Here is a 20,785-nt window from a genome sequence, read left to right as displayed (position 1 = left end):
ACTTTCTTCTGTTTGACAGCTCGTGTTTGACGGTGTAAACAACGTCGCTGCTACACTCCGGTCTGGCGCGCATACACTGCATCTACGTCGGTCTACCCGCTATGGATCATCGTATCGGTAAGTAATCGAATTTATTCCTTTTTAATATCTCAACAAATTAATTCGCAAAGGTATCGAAAGATATAGAAAAAAACAAAAATTAAAAGAATCGTCTATCGAGAAAATCATAAGAATCGAGAAAACGACTCGTGCGAAAACTTGCGTCTCTGATTAGTGTATGTTTATATGTGCACGTGTTATATGTGTATCTCTTTATGTGAATGTCGAATTTCCGGCGTCAGACGCCACTGGCGCGAGCGGAGCAGACACGTGGTGGCGCGCAAAGCCTTCCGTAAGCGCGCCACGGGGCTCACTTGACTATCGCCAAGGATTCTGCTTCTTTCACGCACTCTCTACCAGCGGATTTCGTGCTTCGCCGGCTGTCAACCCGTCTTCTCTCTTTCTCTCGCTTAAGAAAGATTGCGCGCGAGTTTGTACGCGGCGTCCCTTCTACCATCTCTCTCTCATTCTCTTTCTCTCTCTCTTTCTCTCTTTCTCTCTTTCTCTCATTCTCTTAACGCGTTACTGCGTGATATCTCGAAATGCGAAAATTCGTGAAAGCAAGAAAGTCCAATGATCAATGCAATTAAAAATTTCCTCTTATTATTTTAACAAATAAGGACTTCCTTTTATTTTTTACGATAATGAAAAGATCTATAAAGGAGGATATTCGAAGTCCTTTTATTAAAACCACGTGTTATATTAAATCGTTCGTACATTATCACAGTTAAAGTTAGTCTCTTGTCATCGACATTTTATCGACTTCGTTGTTCATATATGTATATATATATTCAATATATATTCAATATATATTGAATATATATTGAATAATAACGACAAAATAGTTGATGTCACCGTGTCTAAAAAAATATTGAGTATTATTTACTTTGTAAATCAACGACGAGAAAAAGAGAAAGAGAAAAGTGAGGTTACTTCGATTGCTCCATGTTGTCTGTTTTTCGGCCGGAAATGAAACGTGCTTTATCGCATGACTTTCGATGGATATTACTTTCGTCCGTTCTATCGACATACTTTGTAAATATGTATTTACAATATCGTTATAAATCAGACACGATTGTTGAATTATTCGTATTTTCACGTTGAACATGTGTCTCTTAATAGATAATATGTCGAAAAATCGATAAAGGTTACATGTTCAAAAGCGAGAGAAAGAGAGAGAGAGAGAGAGAGAGAGAAAAGAATTATTTACTTCGATTCGTCTTCTTTCTCGTTTACAATAGACGACTTTTCCTTCTTTCCTCGTGGAGGTAGATTCCGTTTCCGGCGGATGCGAATATTACACTGCTTTGAACACGCTCTGTCTTTCTTTTATCTTCTTTTACATTAATTTACTGTTTTTCTTTTATATAAATTCTATTGTATTATTAAATTATATATAATATAATAGAATATATTATTTTTAATTCATTAAATAGATACATCATTTAGAATAAAATATATTCTTTTTGATTAGGAATATTATTATATATAGATAAATTCGTAATTGAAAAATAAAAAAAGTTGAAGGAAGAAAAAAAAAAGAAAAAGAAATATGTACATATATGCGTTGTAATACCACATTTAATTTATTGCAACTTTATCATTTTTACGAATACGAATTATTGCAATCATAAAATATTACACAGAGAAATATTTTATGGTGATAAAACGAAGAACGTTCTGGTCGAGTAAAATGGACAGCAAGTCGCTTCGTGCTGATTACTTCGTAACTAATTCTTAACCAATTAACAACTAAGCGTATTCATGGACGGCGATCTATATTATGTGTATATACGCCTATACTATAATATGTATATCTATATTTAACAAAAATATGTATCTCTATACGTATAGACTTGTATAGCGATCTACGTATCATCGACCTCGGTATTCGCCCTTTTATCACGCTAATTTATCGATATTTTATAGTCTTTTAATTACAATACGTACCACGATGAAGCTTCGTACAAGACTGAACCGCATATCCGGCTTTCAAATTTGCCTGCTTCACAAATTACTTTCGATGCTGAAAGACGATGCTGAAAGAAACGTTTCGAGTTAATATATATACATACATGTCTATAATGAAATTAATGCTTTCTTCTTCGTGTCGATCACGCATTAATCTTTAGGAAAAAAACATCTCTTTCACGATACTTTTTTTTTCTTTTAATCTCTCCCCGGTTTACTCGTTAATGTAATTGTGCAATGTTAAAAAATTTTACAAATTTTTTAATTTTGTATTTTTTTGGGAATTCTTTATTCCTTCGTTAGGTAAAAGATGAAAGAATACAGAGAGAAAATATCGGGACTATTCGATAATTGTCTTTGAAATTAGATAATCCCTTTCTGGCAATATCTCAAAAAGTTTTGCAACTATTTCGTGATGTTCTCGTACATCGATAAAATTTCGCTCTGAGGTCGCGTCTAATCTTTCAATCGTATTTATTTTGTACCGAGAAAAAACTTCAACTATATTTTCTAAGTAAAAAAAAAATTTTTTTTTTTTTATTTACCTAACTCATAATCATTACATTTACGATAACATTTCTCAAAATTTTTCAAATCGTAAGATTGTGGTAACCATAAAGGGAATTTATGTTTAATGCAAAAATAAAATATATTTTAATATATCTTGCGACATGATTGATTACATTATTATCACGTTGTTATATTCTCCGCGTTCTAAACAGCAAATATTTTTAATCAAGTAATATTTTAAATTAATTAAAGTATTTAAAATTAGATAGAAAAGAGGAACTGAATTATATACCGAATTAATGATTTGTATATATCATAAATAAATAAATAGATAAAAGATACAAAATATTTTGAACGAATTAAATAAAATTTTTATTAACGAAAGAAAATTGGAAAAGATTGATGAGATGATCGTAGTCGTAGCAAAGATCGCGAGGGCGTCGAAGTGAAATAATGGGAACAGGTGCCGCCACAGAGGCGCGCGTTAAGTCCAAATGGCACGAAGTTATTCTTGTCATTCGGTTACGTACCATGCATTATTTCAAGTTTACCACCGAGGAACAATCTTTTTGACGTTTATTCGTAGACCAATATTAATTGTAGAAATTATGAGGAATTCATTTAGAAATGATTTTACAGGAATGTTTTTCTTTTATTCATTAAAATATCTTACAAAAAAAAAAAAAAAAAATTTAATCGATAAAAAGATTATAATATGCAAGATGCAAGCTTAAAAAACGAATATCTTTTTATCTCTCGATTAGATAGATCTTGAATTAAATAATAGTATTCAGTAAACCATAGATCGGCCGATCGCGTTAGATTAATATATGCTAACGATTTATGTATATCGTTAGATAAAAACGGTAAGTAAAATGAAATTAAAGTGATTATTTTCATCTTGTTATTTATTTAATAATTGCAATTAAAATTACAATCTAAATGTTCGTTGTGAGGGAGATAAAAGGTTCTCATGTAATAACAAGATATGGAATAGAAAAGTATACATAAAAGAAATAAAAAAGAAAAAAGAAAGGAAAATCAAATTTAAACCATAAAAAAGAAAATTATGTCTACAGAATGAATTTTAAATGAACGGTTCAATGGATTTCTGAATTTGGAATATATTGGAAGGACACTCAATTTCGACCTAACGTGACATATTTTGATATTCCCTTTTTTTCTCTTTCCCTTTTTCTTCTGTCTCATGAAATTCAAAGTGGGCACGAATAGGAGTAAAGAAAATGTGGTTTAGATCGACGATTATAATATAAAGTCGAGTCATTTAATTATCACGCGATTGTTTGCCCTTTTGAAGGAAGGCTCCCATTGTTACGAAATACTCGTCGAAACTTGTACTCGTTTCACATCGACGGCTGCTCGCGATAGATTAACATCAGAATGCAATTGGGTCGTTATAGCTTATGCATTCGTTTCGTGTTTGACTTTACGTTCGACTTTTCGTTCGACTTTTCGTTCTTGTCCATCTACTTGTCATCCTAACTTCTCGTTCTTTCTTTTATGTTTTTTTCAACTACGCAGATATGTACATACATATGTGCGAGAGGGAGAGAGATAGATTCAGAAACATCACTCGTACCATCGTTAGTAGAAAGAACTTCCCTTTTTATTTCGTTTAACCTATCGCGACTTTCATAACAATGAGAACTATCAATGGTATACCTATTTCTAACAAACAATTTTATATATATATATACATATATATATATATATATATACATACACATACATATATATTTAACGCGTATAGTTAAGTCATTGCAATGATACTTAGTGGTGATATTTAAAAAATATTTCTTTCGAATACATAAGTACTTTAAATTTATACAATTTTATTTGTTACACAGTATCTGTCAGATTTTAGAATGTATCGTAAATTTATCGACTTTATATCTTTTTTTTTCTTTTTTTTATCGGAATGTTTTTTATTGTATTCATAATATTGCAAAATGGTCCCTTTAGTAGGCAGAATAGAACCGGAACTATCTAATTATCTTATAACACACTTTAACATTTGTGCCACTTGAATTCTGTTAATTCTCTCTGTTGGTAAAGAAAACTCTCTCTCTCTCTCTCTCTCTCTCCCTCCCTCTCTCTCTCTCTCTCTCCCTCTCTTCCTCTCCTTCTCTCCTCCTCTCTCTTATAAAAGTCATTTTCAAGATGTGTCAATGACAATTTCCCATCGATGGTAAAGCCGCCCATATAAAAATAGAGACTAACTTGGTGGAATCTACTTTGGAATAGAGCCCGAAATTAACGTCTTTGTAACTGGGTCGTCGTTGAACGCGTTATCTAGCTCTGGTCATTGGCCAGTGGTTGTGCGTGTCAAAGATGCGAAAGTATTGTGTAACTTAGGCTAATAATAATCTTTATCGGAAAAAAATTCGCTTTTTTTAACTGTTATATATTGAACAGTGAAATTTATCTACAATATTTCTAACGTGATTTGAGTTCATCATCCAACGATTCTTTCTATTAAATTTTCGACGATTAGTCACTAGACGATAGAAAAGACTATGCACTATGACTATGACTAGGCGCTCCAAGTACGTTTAATTTTGCACGGGCCACGCGCGCTTATGTGTATGCGTGTGTGTATGCATGTATATGCTCGCGGAATAAAGAGTTAGAAGCAGTGCCTCGAATGCATTCAGACTATCATAATGCAAAATAATTCGACGGACGTTGCTTGTTATAACTCAACATTATAAAGCCTCTGTTGGTTACTCGCGTAACTTGTCCTTCTAGAATCGAGAAAATGATTGTAAATACGTCTAAGTACAAGGATTTTTATAAGGAAACGAATCTATAAACCGATAACAAATATATATATAATGATAAAAATATCTATAATGATAACAAACATTAAAGTAAAAGTTAATTAATAAGTATAAGTTCATCAGAAGAAAATCATTGAAAATTTAGTAATGCATAGGATAGCGTGCTGTTTTCGTAATAAACATATTGATTCGTTAAAAATTAAAAGGATGTAAAATGTCATTATTGTTTTGCCTCGTTTTAATGGAAATGGAGAAAGAAAAAATAGTAAAAGTCAAATGTGAGAGAAACCATGTATTAGGAAAAGTATATAGGGTTGGGGGATTGTGAAGGGGATCTTATAGGCGAAATATCTTTCCGTGCTTAAGAGAATACGAGTAACGCAACGAGCTTGCTTTTCGCCGTTGGACGCAAATAAACATCCAAATGATTTACGGTTATCGCAAAGACACTATATATCGTATCTTTCTTATCGTAATATTAGAGTTGGTTAAGAGGCACTCGCCTGTCATCGCCTTCGACCCGACAAAACTCTGTCCCTCACCCTCTCGGTCTCTTTTTTTATACACTAGGTCGCGTTGATAATACCAATGAGAGATTAAGTTTGCCGTTTTCTTCTTTTTTTGTTTTTCTAGATCTTTTAATCGATTAAGGATAATTGATTTAAACGAAAGGAAAGTCATCGAGAATTCGTCTATAAAATTGTTGTCTTTTTTTTTTTCGAAATGTAAGAATGTCGATGAGATCGAAGCGTCCTTAGATTTTTTGATTTGATCGATTTTACGAACATTTCATCGCGTGTGTCATACATATATGTATATATAAATCTGTTTCTCTTCTTTTTAACCATTTTGGAGCTATACGATGACATCTCTATAAAATCTTTTTTGAGGAATCATCGATTCCACTGATCTCTCAATGACTCGAGGTGAAGATTGACAATAATATCAATGTTTCTCTTCTACCTTTAATCTCTCGTTAAGCTCCATTACGATTTCGAAATATGTTTTTAGAGAGCTACTCTTCCTTTTTATCTCTTATTGGTTATAATATATTAACGTTACGATCATATATTTATTATACCGTACTTTGATCTCGTACTTAGAAAATACATATATACAGTAGTATTACGTCAATTTACAAATGTCAAGCTTATCTAGTATTTCTTATATTTTTATCTTTGCGAAGTGATAGACTTTTTAAATCACGCAGCATGCATTCGTATTTTATTTGAACGATACCTTTACCAAATCAAGATCATATGCTAAAACTATTCATGGAAAAGGGTTTATTCTTATCCATATTTCGATTGAGTTCACTTTATTAAAAAGGAAACGCGATAAAGCGTTTCTACGAATCTCTATCCTTCTCCTCGTAAAAGAGATCGTTATGCATATGTATTTACGATTGTATGTATATTTTTTCTTCTTTTCGATATCAACTTTCTCCTATCACAAATCACTGTGGTTATCGAAACGTAAGAATTTTGCTTTAACGATAAAATCATGGTTGTTTACATTCGAACGATAAACAGTTATGACACGTGGCTTATTTGAAAAAAAAAATAATATATTCATTTTCTTTGTTTTCATTTATTATAGTTTTGTTTACGTTGTTTACTCGTTAAAATATTTTTTTTTTATTTATACACACACACACATAACAATATATTGTATATCGCATTGTAAATGTACGAATATTCATCATGAGCTTAATTATTTTATTTACTGATTTTCAAAAACGATTTAACAAAACGTTTACTATTTGAATAATATGTCTGACGGTGATTAAGTAAGAAAATATTTTTAAGCGAAAAACTCATCATGATTATGTAGGCTAATCGATAACCTCTAACGATCTATGCATCTCTCTGTTGGTTTCGCACTCATCTCTCAAACGAAAATTTATTTTATATATGTATATATATATATAAAACACACACTCACACACACATACACAACATAAGAGATTTATTATAGTATTACGAAACATAAGTAAAAACAAAATAGACATTAAGAACATGAATTTATATACGTGCGCGTTCGCGTGCGCATGCGTACGTATATATATATATATATATATATATATATATATATATTTGTATATATATTTATATATATATATATATATTTATATTTATATATATATATATATATATATATATATATATATATATATATAAGCCGAATGAACAGTAGGAATATCGATAGGCAGCGTTCAATTTTTTTAGTTCGACCTAAAACAATTATGTGACTCATTTTTGATTTCAATTTTATATTTAATAAAATTATTAATAATATTAGTCGTGCATACTGATTTTCATATATTGTATAGAACTCCATCAATCGTCAACACATTAACGATAAATACAATTTTTCACTCGACATGATTTTTTTCAAGTTGATCTACGATAATAATCGTGTTCGCGGCACTGACGTTAAAGTAAACGTGTTAGATTCGAGACATCCTGACGAGATGTTCTTGGCACTTGATCTAAAATAGTCGAGACGAGTCGAGCTTCCGCATAGTCTTCAAATTAACCGGCTTTTCTGTGCCTTGTTTGCACCCTATCACATTTATCGTCAGAGCTTTGAAATCTTTTCTGTTTTGCCTTTTTAACAAAACATTGTGGATATCCACTCTCCGTTTCATATCACAAATCTTTAAACGAAGTTAATCATTCCTAATTATTTTCACACATCGATTAACCTTCTATAACCTAATTTTGTTTCTGAAACAAAAGTTATATAGTATGAAACTTCAAACATTAAATTACAAATATGAACTAATAATTAATTTACCATTTCTAACTTTGGTAAAAGTTACAATATATTTCTATATTATTTATATAGGAATGTATATTTTATATATAATTATACATATTATATTATTTTATTTATAATTATAAATCTTTATTAATTTAGTAATATATTTTATATATATATATAATTATAATTATACTATATATTATAGATGTGTATATGTATATTATATTATATTATATTATATATTTATATTATTTTTAATTTTTTTAGTTAAATTATAAAAAAAATAGTACAACAATAATATGTTAAACCAGATTGTAATTAAAAAAATATAGATATACAAATGTGTAACTTGTAAATTACATGGCGTTATAAAGGATCACACCGTGTTCTCTTAGATGGTCCAGATTGAGAGTGATTCATTTGGTAACGTAAGACTAATAGCCCCGATTGAAATAAACGAAGGTGAAACGTCAAATGCGATACTGACCGAACGCGAACGTGTAGGTGGTTTCGAACGAATGTACGAGTGTTCAGATGCCAACATGTCACTCGTCTTTCTTACATTGCAAAATAGAAAAGCGTTTTCATACCCCAAGAGTCGCCTCCTTTATCATTGTGTTTCATCGAATCCTTACATTTATTTTAAAAATTGCAGTATAATTACCATGCGAAACATGACAAATTTATTCCAATTACGGGAAAATAATAAAAAAAAAATATAGATATTCTTGAAAGATGAAAAAATAAAAAGGATGCAGATTTAAAACAAAATAAAAAAAGACATTTAAAAATAAGTAGTTGTACAATCGTGAATAACAATTTAAATATTTCAATAACAATTTAAATATAATCAAATATTTCATATTTGACTATATCGCATACAAGAATTAACATGATAACTTGTAGATCGTATCAACTTATAAGTGGTTTCAATCCAATTTATTCAACGAAAATTAACTATATTCGGATTAGTTGTTTTAACCTGTTTTCCACGTATCTCGCTCGTATCAGCTACTATCAATGATAACGATACTCTTAATGAGATTGCTAACTTGAGTAAAGGTAAGATATTAGAAAATAATTGTTGATAATTTTTACAGAATTCAAAAATTATTTTTGACGAAAATTGATCGATTTTTTTTCGATTTTCAAATCTTTTCGATTTCCATATCCATGACTGTAATGAGAGAGGAGGGGGAGAGGGGAGAAAGACTGAGAGAGACTGAGAAAGACTGAAAGAGACTGAAAGAGACTGAGAGAGACTGAGAACTCAAAGATCGCAATGTAAGTTCGGCTTAAAGGCCGCAGCTAAAACCGTTTCTGACCTATGTGGAATGTCCAGACGTCGCTTTGACATCTTAAATGGTTCTCCGTTTCGACTTGAATGACATCTTTATAGCGATCCTTCTTACAGAAAATGAAACGAAAGTTTTACCTCGCATCCATTGTCGAATCCTTCAAAATTATCTGCTGATAGAAGATAATCGATGGTTTCTTTCGATATATATATATATATATATATATATATCAAAATATCTATCTATCTATATATATATAGATAGATAGATATTTCATATAGATATTTCGATATACATATATGCATACATATAGATATATTCTCAAAATTGGTCTACATCTTGTTCGAATTTGACGTAATTATCGGACAAAGGAAAATATTTGTTTAAATGATATCTTATTTATATTGCATTCTCAAAGATATCACGTTGATAGTAATATTGAAAGATTCTAATGTCGCTAATGTGTAACTTTAGAAATATCACGCTTCTCTCTTATCAGATATCTATCACAGAATTTATCATATTTCTCTTCTCTTATTATTACGAAAAAAAAAAGATGTCTATGAATTTTACAACGATGTTCTCAGGATATACATTATAATGAGTTTGCAATTTTCTGTTAATATTATAACTCATCGAAGATATTGAATATTTCCTCTATTTTTTTTTCTTTTTTCTTTTTTTTTTTTTTTTTTTTTTTTTTTTTTTTAATCTTCTTTCCGCCCCCTTAGAGAATCTTTTTCAAGGAATTCTAATCTCAAATGTGACAGTCTGATGAAATCAGATTTTTTTTACCGTTTTAACGTTTGATAGTGCTTACTCATGTCATCATGGTTCAAATGGCCAGACGCGTCGTACATATTATGTATGTATGTGATTATCGTATTGCTCGCGGCAAGCAAGTTTTAAAATCGTGTTTCGCGCGTTCGTTAAGTTTTCGAAATTGTTGGACATTATGAAACTCTCACGAATTTCTCTCCATTTTCGTCGATGTTAAAAAACGGGTCGTTCGGGTTATCCATAACGATATTACTTATGTTTCCTTCCCTCACAACCTTTCTATCAACCATATCTTTTCGTGGGAGATTAACGCTCTAAGGAGCCAGGAGATAAACTTTATCGGGAAGAGGAATTCTAGATAGAATTTTAACACGCTTATCGACGTCTGAAGTTGACAATCTTTTTTATAAAGATCGCCTTGAGATTATTATTGTATACCGTTGCTAATAGATAGTTTCTTAAACTACAATACATAGGTAGTAATGAGTAATTCGATATGCTAGCGATAGTAAAATAATTGACTAAAAAAAAATCATACTGCTCATTTACTTTCGATGCATTTTTTAATATTGTAATTATTAAAATAATTAACGTAAAAGGTTATTCCATATATCATTTTTTAATCTACCAATAGAACAATGTTTACAAGAATACGAAATATAGGTAAAATATTCGAAATTGCCTAAAAATTAAATTCAGATTTTTGATAAAAGTATCGAAATTGACTGAGTCGTTATTTTTGAATAAAATAAAATTAGTTCAGTAATAGATTATTTTATTATAGTGAAATATGAACAAATCATTCTTTCTTAATACAAGGATACAATTCTAAGAGAAGAAGAATTGTTTAAACAGAAGAAGAAATCGCTCTCGCTCGAAGACGTGCTAACGAAAGATGCAAACCCTTGCTTTGCTCTTAACGATTTGTTCAAACTATCGAACGAGTCTAGCGGATTTACGCGAATCATTTAGAGATGGACTACTAATCGCTTGCACGGTGGTCTAGTTAAGCGTGAAAATCTTATCTGTAGGATAAAGTCCATGGTTATTCACATCATAGTATAATTATTATTTTTATCTGTTATGGTTTTGCTATTCGGTAGATACTTGTTAAGCCTTGTAGATTTACTCAAACTCATTCGTTTATTAATTTGATGATTAATTAGATAATTGTAGGATAGTTGATTTTTGAAATATTACTTTCGATGGAATAGATATTTTACATACGTTATAAATAATCGAATCTTATATCTTAACGATTTATTAACTGTCAAAATTAATCAAATTTGTTATACATATTGAATGTGTATGTATATATCATATATGTATATATATGTGTGAGTGTATATATATATATATATATATATATATATATATGTACATCATATTTGTGAACATTACTATAACAAATATGTATAAATTATAAAATTTTTTTAAATATAATCAACAATATTTTAAAATCTATATCAACCGGACAAAATTCATCATTATTCTTATTACTATAAAAGTGACAAGATTTCGCTATAATACTACTGTGTCACGTTCGAAAAGATGATGGATGACGGTTAATTCGTTTCATTAGGTAGGACTTGTCATCGAGAGAAAGGCGTCAAGTGTTCGCGGAGCTTTTCGCAAAGAGCAAAGCATCTGTGTATACGAAAAGCTATTTTCGTTTACGGTGTTGTCTTATATGTATCTCGTATAGAACGTAATGCAGGTCGTGGTTACCGACGATGAAAAACGAACGGTACGCCGAATTGGTCCCTCTTACAAGCGTTACACTAAACTTAGATCAAGCTCTCGAGCTCCGATGAGTCGAACTTGGATCAACGAACCGAGGACTACTGTCCTCTTGCGTTCCTCGATCCTTGATCGGGCTAACGTAGTAAGTCAACTTGTTTCTTGAGATTGATAAAAATCGTTATAAATAAACAAATAAGTAGAACTTGTTTTACACTTCACAAATGTCACACTAAAAATCGTAGTCGATCCTGCAACTACGAAATCTCGATTGTATTAACGTTAAAATCGTTCTGTTCAACGTATCATCGGTATAACACCTAAACGTTAGAGGCAATTAATGTTCGAGCTCGGGGAAAAGGTGTGAAATGTGCTAAAGATTTTTTAACACGATCTCGATCGATCCAACGTAACCTTCCTAAAAAAAAAAAAAAAAAATTGTAAACGTGCACTTTTACTACTTTTTCTTTTATATATATATATTATATTATATTATATTATATATATAATATACATGAAAGAAGAAACGAGGTAAACGTTACGATTTAAGAGTGAATGTTTGATAATATTTGATCTATAATCGATTTAATACAACAAATAAAAATACAAAAAGAGAGAGGAAATAAAAAGAAATGAAAGTCGAAGTTAATTTCGTCCTTATTCACGCAGCTTCTTTTAAATCTTTTTCCTCTCTTTTCATTCGACGTGATTTACGAGCCAATACTTTAAAGACAAAGAAATAAGTAAAGAAAGGACAATAGAAAAGGAGAGAGAGTTCGACTATTATTTTCTTAACCTCTCGACTTCCCATTTACACAGTGACACGGCTTACAATGAACACGTGCATTTAGTTTTGTTCTTCTTAGGAACCTACCATCTCCAACAACCGGTAACCATGTTCCTGTTGCATGCTGTGAACGAATGGAATTCTTACCCTTGGGATATACTACTAACTACGACGAGTATTAAAAATAAGAAAAATGTTCTCTGTACTTACTATTTTCAGGTATATTGACCAAAAATGAAAAGGAAAGAGAAAGTTAAAATAAGAAGATTTTCACTCGGACATTACTATAAAAGTTATAACGGTATACCGTTTAAAATTAAGTACTTCTAAAACCGGTCTTAGTATGGTTGATTAATGTCAAGATTGTCCATTATTTTGAAAAATTCATATTCAAATAATTCAATTAACATTGTTATTTTGTTCGATATTTATAAATATAACAAAATATTTTATTTACATAATGATAAATTGTTTACTTATCGATTTATTTTAGTCATTAAAATAAACTAAATTATTTTGGCATATTTTTGTCTATTGTATAACATTATTATTTTGTCCAACTATCATTCATCTATTATAATCTTAAATTTTCTTATCTTAAAAATTATTTTTTCTAATTATGTACTGTTCTTAATATAGCCAAACGTGTAAGATTTAGCTGAATCATAATCTACAAATTTATCTTCGATATTTTTGACAGTGAAAGTATTTCGAATTGATACTTTTGATCCTGTATATATTACATATATAAATTTGAACAATTATATCTTTAGGAAGATATATGTCTTAGCCAAAGAGAATAATAGATTATTATGGAAAGTATGTTCAGTGAAAAATCTACTCGCAGATATTACATACTAAAGATAAACTTGTAACTGTGATATACGTGTGTTATCTCGTTATCATGATTCACGCTATCGTTAAAATTCATATTAGACGATTGTAAAGTTTAAAGGGGTGCTAAGAAAAAGTAAAGCGACTGGAACGAAGAAGCTATCTGTGTTCCTCTGACAACTGGATGCGGGCGTTCTTATCTCTATTTCTTTTTCTCTCTTTCGCTCTCTTTCGACAAGAGTTCTCTTTCTTGTTGAGAGAAAGAGAGAGAGAGAGAGAGAGAGAGAGAGAGAGAGAGAGAGAGAGAGAGGAGAGAGAGAAGATAGGCAGATAGAAGCATATACCTGTGGGACCGTTCTCGCGACGCGTTAAAGTAAAATGAATATATGACTCCCGATATAACCGTCAAGGCGATAAGATAAATAAAAACCTCTTCTGTTTGTGATTATGGAAGAACTTCGAACAGTCGTATTACGTCAAAAATAAGTCCGGGAACTGTCAAATCGTAAAACGGACTCGTCGACGTCGGCGTCGACGCCGTAGTTGTTCGATATGAATTCGCTTTTTCCTCTTGCGAACTTTTTTTTTTCTTCCACTTAATAGTTTATATCATCACAGCTATATACCTACACGCATATATATATATATATATATTTATATATATATATATATATATATATATATATATATATATATATACGTATCATGTATACATTGATATGTTTTTCCATTATCAGGGAGAATGCGCATATATATAAATAATATTCTCGCGTGGCCCAACTATTAAACGTCGAATATTGGTTTGCTTGTTGACTTACGTCGAAAGGGTTATCTGTCGTATCGTTCGTATAAAAAGGCGCATTTTATAATATCGAATTATATCGTTGGCAATAACAACCAGTTCGAAGATAATGCAAGTAGGATGAAAATATTGAAAAATGTCAACGGATATAACTCGAACGACTAGATATTTTTTATTTGATCAATTAATGATTATTATCATCGTCATAATTGTTGCCGTTGTATTGTGATTTTTCTTTACTACTTCCTTTTATTTTGTTCTTAAATCATAGAAATGTGATTTAATAAAAGAACAGCAAAAATATATTTCCATCAAAAATAGAAATTTTACGGATATTTGCTTTTATGGAAATATCCGTTAGTGCATTCAAATGAAAGCATATATATAAACATACGCATGCACACACACACACACACACACACACACACACACACATGTATATATACACACGTTATTCCTATCGGCAATGGGATCACTTCTACTGCTTATTCAACGAAACGCGATCCAAGGATATTCGTAGTTACGATATTACAGGCAAACTTCTCTGATGATTCTGCTTGAATGTAAATTCCTCGTTTAAGAGAAAAAGTACATATCTAGGGAAAAAAAAACAATTTTTTTTTTTTTGCGAATTAAAAAATATGTGTCGATAATTATTATACAGGATGTACCCTGGATTAAATGGCCAAACTTAAAATATGAATTTAGGACACTAAAAGCAAAAAATAATTTCTTTTTTTTTTTTTTCGAAGTATCCCCGTAAACGCTTCAAGATATAATTGACTTCTAAATTTTACCAGTGAATAATATCAAAATATATCTTCTTTGTATTTCGGAGAAGAAGAAGAAAATTTGGCGTCTATCGGATTTAACAAAAGTAAGATTGTCTTATATGTGTCCATTTAACTCGGGGGACAATGTACTGCATTCGTTTTTGTTTATACATCTATTTTTATAGTTAAGACAAGAATGGATTATTAATTTCCTTTTAATTTTACTCCTTTATCTCTTCTTTTTTAAAGTCATAAAAATTTATAAAAATTATCAAATATCCAATGATTGTTATAATATTGTTGAAAAACTTGTATTACGATCTTAACAATAACCTTTACATTCATTTCGATAGAATCTCAATTCATTCGAAAGCACGTTATGCAATAATATCGATTGTCTAGAAGCGTGTGTTGGTCGACAAAACGGAAGAAGGTGGACGCACGTCCTCCTTGTCGTCTTCGTCACATACGCGTTCACTCGAGCACGACTTGTTGCTCGTCAAATGCTAGCGAACCCGGCCAATTCTTACGCGCTTGCATGTACACGCATGTATGGTACACGATTCATTCATAAATCGAAAGTGTCGGAGCACGCGCGTTTTCTCTCTTCCTCACCTAAAGCTAAAAGTGCGAGAAAGACAAAGATAAAGAGACAGATATGGTTGACTTTACGTAACAACGAGAAAGGAATAGAATACTCGCTCCTCTTGGTATCTAATTCTCCACTTTTTTTTTTCTGTTTTTCTTTTAATTTCTCACAGATCGTTATGCGTGCAAAGAAAAGAAAAAGAAGAAGTATGACTTGTGGTGACACCAGTTGGCACCTGTTTGCTTCTTTTGCTGCTGACATTACGAATAAAACCGTATGAAGTCTTAAGGATCACACGAGCGTATCATATGGTCGCTATTTCATCATACAATCGATGTATGAATGAACGGCATACGTAGAATAACAGATTAGCGTGTCGAGAACGGTAATTAGAGTACTCGTCGAGAAAAACAAATAAAAAATATTCAATTATGCAATTAACGATTTCTTTATTAAAACTTTATAAAAAGAAATGTGTTAAGCTCTCTTATCTTTCTCATTGATATTTGTACTATCGGTCGAACGGTAACAAGCACGTGATATTGTTATTCTAGTTGATTTTCTAAACGTTCGCGCCTTTCTTATTTTTTTTTTTTTCTATGTGTGTTTCTTTTTATTTCCGAAAAATATCTATATAGATCTTAATCTAATCGTCTTCGCGAATCTTTTTAAAATATTTCATCATTATTTTGAAAGGATATCGATAAGTAAAATATGTCCAAAATTAAATAAGACTTTGACAATCGAAAAAGAAAGCTTATAGCGCAGGACTGTTGGCAAGGCTCGCACGTGTTTTAAGAGCGTGCTCGTCAAAGTAAGAAGTGGGGGTGCTGTTCGCACGTAAAGTACCTCGACAAGCCGAAGAAGGAGTGGGGTGAGTGGAGAGGAGGGGAAAGCAAGAGAGTGGCGCTCGTATCGAAGTTATGTAAGTCCTCAGTTGCGCAACGTCTTCGAAGCGTCCTCTTCTCCCACCTTCTCCTCCTCTTTCGCTTCACTTGCTGTTTCTCCTCTCCTTTCCCTTCTTTCTTACTGATAGAGACAGCCGACGACGATGTATCAACCGCCTATCGTCGTCAGCTACCGTTGACGAGTTCTTCACATGAGCTGCTGCTTGCCATTCTTTCCTTCCCTCTCTCTCATGCGACTTCCGTCTCTGCTGCTATTGAAATCGAGCGTCAGCCCTGAAATTGTCAACTAAACTAACTTCTTCTATGGTCAAAGCTCTAAAAAAAAAAAAAAAAATGGATCCTTTTGAAATTATATACTTATACGATTTGTTTCTTCTTCCTATTAAAAAAAAGAAAGGAAAAAAAAAAACAAGCTCATTTTCCAGTATTTCGATTTCTTTCATAATTATGAAATAAAATTCTTCTTGATTCCTGAACAACCAAGTTTGTTAAATGTTTGTTAGACTGTTACCGCGTTATATACCATTACTTGCGCACTTGTAAGACGCTTATCCAATAAGACTAGTAACGTTAAAGATAAGGCGTATCGTTCGTTCAACCGGAAATCTCATTACCTCGCCTCGTGAATCGAGAGAAGATGTTTGCGTTAGATTTACATCCAACTTGGGTTCCTCTATTCTCGCAGCGGATGTCCTCGAATAATCACTTTTTGATAAACCTATGCGACAAAATTTAAAGAGGACTTTTTCGTTTCGTTGAAATTACTCCAAAAGGTATTCGATATTTTTTTATGTATAACCCAACTTTTTCGTTTTTTTTTTTCTTTTTTATTTTTTTTCCCGAACCCATCAGAAAATCATATAATACATGGATAATATACATATAATAAATGCACAAAGAATCGGGATATCTCCTAACTTAACAAAATGATTTTCTTACGAATCATTTTAACGTACGTGTATATGTATAATAGAAAAATGGAGAAATAATGTCTCCTTTTCATTGTTCTATCTAGATTCTTTCGTTTTTGTTCATTCAATTGAATGATCATTTAACTGATCTTTGCTGTCGTCGTATCATTCAAGAATAAAAAGTCATTAAAAAAAGTGAGGGAAAACATTGTTCTTCCTTCAGACGACGTCATCTCTCTTGAAGAAACTCAGTGAAAGATTTTATTACATATAGAAGAAAGCGCGGGAAATAAAAGTTTCAAACGGCGCCACCTTTTTTCTGTGTCTCTTGAGCGTCGATGGAATCGTAGAGAGAAGCAGGTACAGGTACATTAAGGATATTCTATAGAAAACTGTGTTAGGTTCAACTTCCCTTATGGAGAGTACAGACATATCGGAGAGAACGAAAAAAAAGTTCGTACAATAAAAAAGTGAGTGAGTGAATGAATGAGAGTGGGGGTGAGAGAGAAAGAGAAAGAGAGAGTATGATGTAGTTTAGAAACTCGATAAAGAAGGAAGGAAGACTGTCACGAAAAGACGCACGGTTTAGAAAAAGAAGAGGAGGGAAAGAGGCAGAGAGAGTCGAGAAGAATCAGAAGGAGCCGATGTGGACCGAGCCTCTACTCGGCCTCTCGCTCATAACGTAGCAGCTGTCACGGGATACGTTTTCCCGCCAACTGGCGGTCATTAGTGGGGGAAGCGTCGAATGTGGCGCCAGTAGGAGCAAGGAGTGGGGATATTTGATTGCGTCAATGGTAGGGATAGCGGAGGTAAGGGAGGGGAGAGAACTTAACGAAAGCAAAAAACTCCAGCGTCCCGGTCTACCGTTAGGGAGGCCTTCTGTCAAGCCGGCGTCGGCGCGGTGTGACGTGTTCAGTCGCGTCTCGATCTTTGTAGAAGGAGAAGGGATCGCTCGTAGCGTGAAACGTCATAGTTTACAGATCCCGGTGGTTTTCTTTTCTTTTTTTTTTGTTTTTCCTTCTATGCGTTCCTTTCTCCTTCGTATAAACAATGGCTCATAGGAGACAATACGCGTTAATATTGTTCGATTCTTTTTCCTCTCTTTAATATATTAAGAAAAAAAAATTGCCACGATTATACTATTCTGCCGTCGTCCTGTCGATAATATTTTTGAAGGACAACTACTACGTAAGACATTTCGAGTTTTATCAAAGTAGCAAAAAGATAAGCGAATACGAGAAAGAAGAAGAAGAGAGAGAGAGAGAGAGAGAGAGAGAGAGAGAGAGAGATAGATAGACAGTTAATACTCTGTTACAAAGCGTTCGGAAAATAGTGCCGTCAGTGTGTGTGATCGGAAGACATTCGACAAAGAAAAAAGGAGGGTGAAGAGGAAGGAGCGGAAGAAAAATAGAATACGAACACAGTTTCAGATCCATCAAATGCAGTCACCTCGGAAGCTAAAACAACAACGCCGAAACGCGTCGTCGTCGACGACGTTCAGGCAACCGACTTTATCGTCGTTGACAACTCGTTGCTATCGTCCAAGACCAATGAGAAGTTTGATACGTGTGCAACGATACCTGGGGTGATTTCGGAAAGACGTTAAATTTGTCGTGGATCAATCGAACGTGAGAGAAGAAAAGAAAAAGAAAAAGGGTTCGCAAGCAAGTGCGTTTCTTTTTTTTTTTCTTTACGTTAACACCGAAGAGGATTAAAAGTGACACTGGGAGATTCTCTTGAAGAGGAAGGCGTGTTTTGTATATAATTCCTCGCATTCCAGTGTGTACTCGTTTCACACGTGCGTTACTATACGCGTGACACCATATCATCCCCCGTTCTCCGTAAAACGTGCGCATAATAATCGTCTTGCCGTTGTTTTTGCATGTCGTCCGTCGTAGTACGACACAAATTCGTTATCTTTGCCATTAGTCGCGTTACCACCACCACCACCACCTTGTCGGGTCATTTTTCTTTTTTTCTTTTCGTATTATAACGAACTACAAGAAAAAGAGAAGACATCTCGAGAAGGGGAAACTTTTTCGAAGGAGCTCCGGCACGTTGGAGGAGGAAGCGATGCTACCACCCGCTGCGCTGCATCTGGAGGAGAGAATGAACGGCGATAGGACAGGTATGCATCAACAACAGCAACAAGATTCGCAACAATTACAACGTTATCAACATCGTCATCATCATCATCATCATCATCATCATCATCATCATCGAAATCATCATCGTCATCGACGTCACGCTCGTTCAGTTGATCGAAATCACTCATTGACGACGATGTCTCGAGACGACGATGAGTCCCCGTCATTTTCACAGTCGGCGGTAACCGCGAACGCTGCTACAAACGCACTTTCGCCAGGTAAGAAGAGAGAAAAGGGGAGAGGGAGAAAGAGAGCGAAAGCAACAAAAACGGCGATCAAGGCGTGCGAGAGAGAGAGAGGGAGGGAGGGAGAGGGAGAGAGAAAGGGGAAAGGTCCCGTCTTGTGCTCTTGCAGCTGTCACTCTCGTCATTGTTTGCCAGGCCGGGCTGGTCCGTGGGATTTGTCGTTCTTCCCCTTCATCGTTCTTCCGACGAAGAATATCTCTTCTTTTTCTCTTCTTTTACCGGAGAAAACCGCAGGAGTCTCATCGAAGTCGCATGGTCAACTTTTCAAATTTTCGCTCTTCGTTCTTCCATTCTCCTCGTTATCTCATCGCCATTTTGTTCTTTTCACTTTTTCCATTCGCTTTATGTATGTAATATACTTTTTTCCTTTCTTTTTTTTTCTCCTTTTTTTTTTCTTTTCTGTTCACAATTTCATCGTCAATGATAAAACGAGGGCAAACGTTCTTATTTGTTAAAAACAACACTCGACTTCTAGCTGTAAACAAAAAAGAAAAAGATTCAAAAGGAATTCTTTGATTTTCTATACTTACCCACGTGGCCGAATGTCAAACAAACTCGCAGAACAACAGTCTTTGGAATAAAAATGAAGCATTCTGATTGGAAGTAAAATTTGGCAGGCATTTTGTCCGATTGCGCAAGGAAGAGTTATGTATGCGCGCACGATAAAACGGCGAAGCCGTCCGCATTCCCGGTCGACATCGTGTTTCTCGCGAGAGAAGAAACAGATCAAAGAAAGAGAGAGAAAGGGGGGAGAGAAATACACGTGGTGCGCGAATGTCGGAGCAATCACTGAAGGAGATATACGAATATATATATATATTTTC

General features: G+C 33.1%; 1 protein-coding gene across 4 annotated transcripts in view; it reads left to right on the top strand.

Annotated features, from left to right (window-relative positions):
- The window catches only part of LOC124957602 (homeobox protein AKR-like), a 44,248-nt gene that overhangs the window by 617 nt on the left and 22,846 nt on the right, over positions 1-20,785 (top strand). For 2 of the 4 annotated variants that reach the window (XM_047514626.1, XM_047514625.1), the window contains one exon: positions 20-117. In XM_047514626.1, coding sequence (XP_047370582.1) covers positions 102-117 — 16 coding nt within the window. In that variant the 5' untranslated portion in view covers positions 20-101. Of the gene's footprint in view, positions 1-19; positions 118-18,006; positions 19,935-20,785 lie in introns of those variants that run through there. The other 2 variants (XM_047514623.1, XM_047514624.1) reach the window with 2 other exon arrangements.

The sequence above is a fragment of the Vespa velutina genome, chromosome 2 (genome assembly GCF_912470025.1).
Source record: "Vespa velutina chromosome 2, iVesVel2.1, whole genome shotgun sequence".
Taxonomy (NCBI): Eukaryota; Metazoa; Arthropoda; class Insecta; order Hymenoptera; family Vespidae; genus Vespa; species Vespa velutina.
The sequence above is the reverse complement of the archived record's forward strand: the minus strand, read 5'-3'. Positions and strand labels throughout refer to the sequence as shown.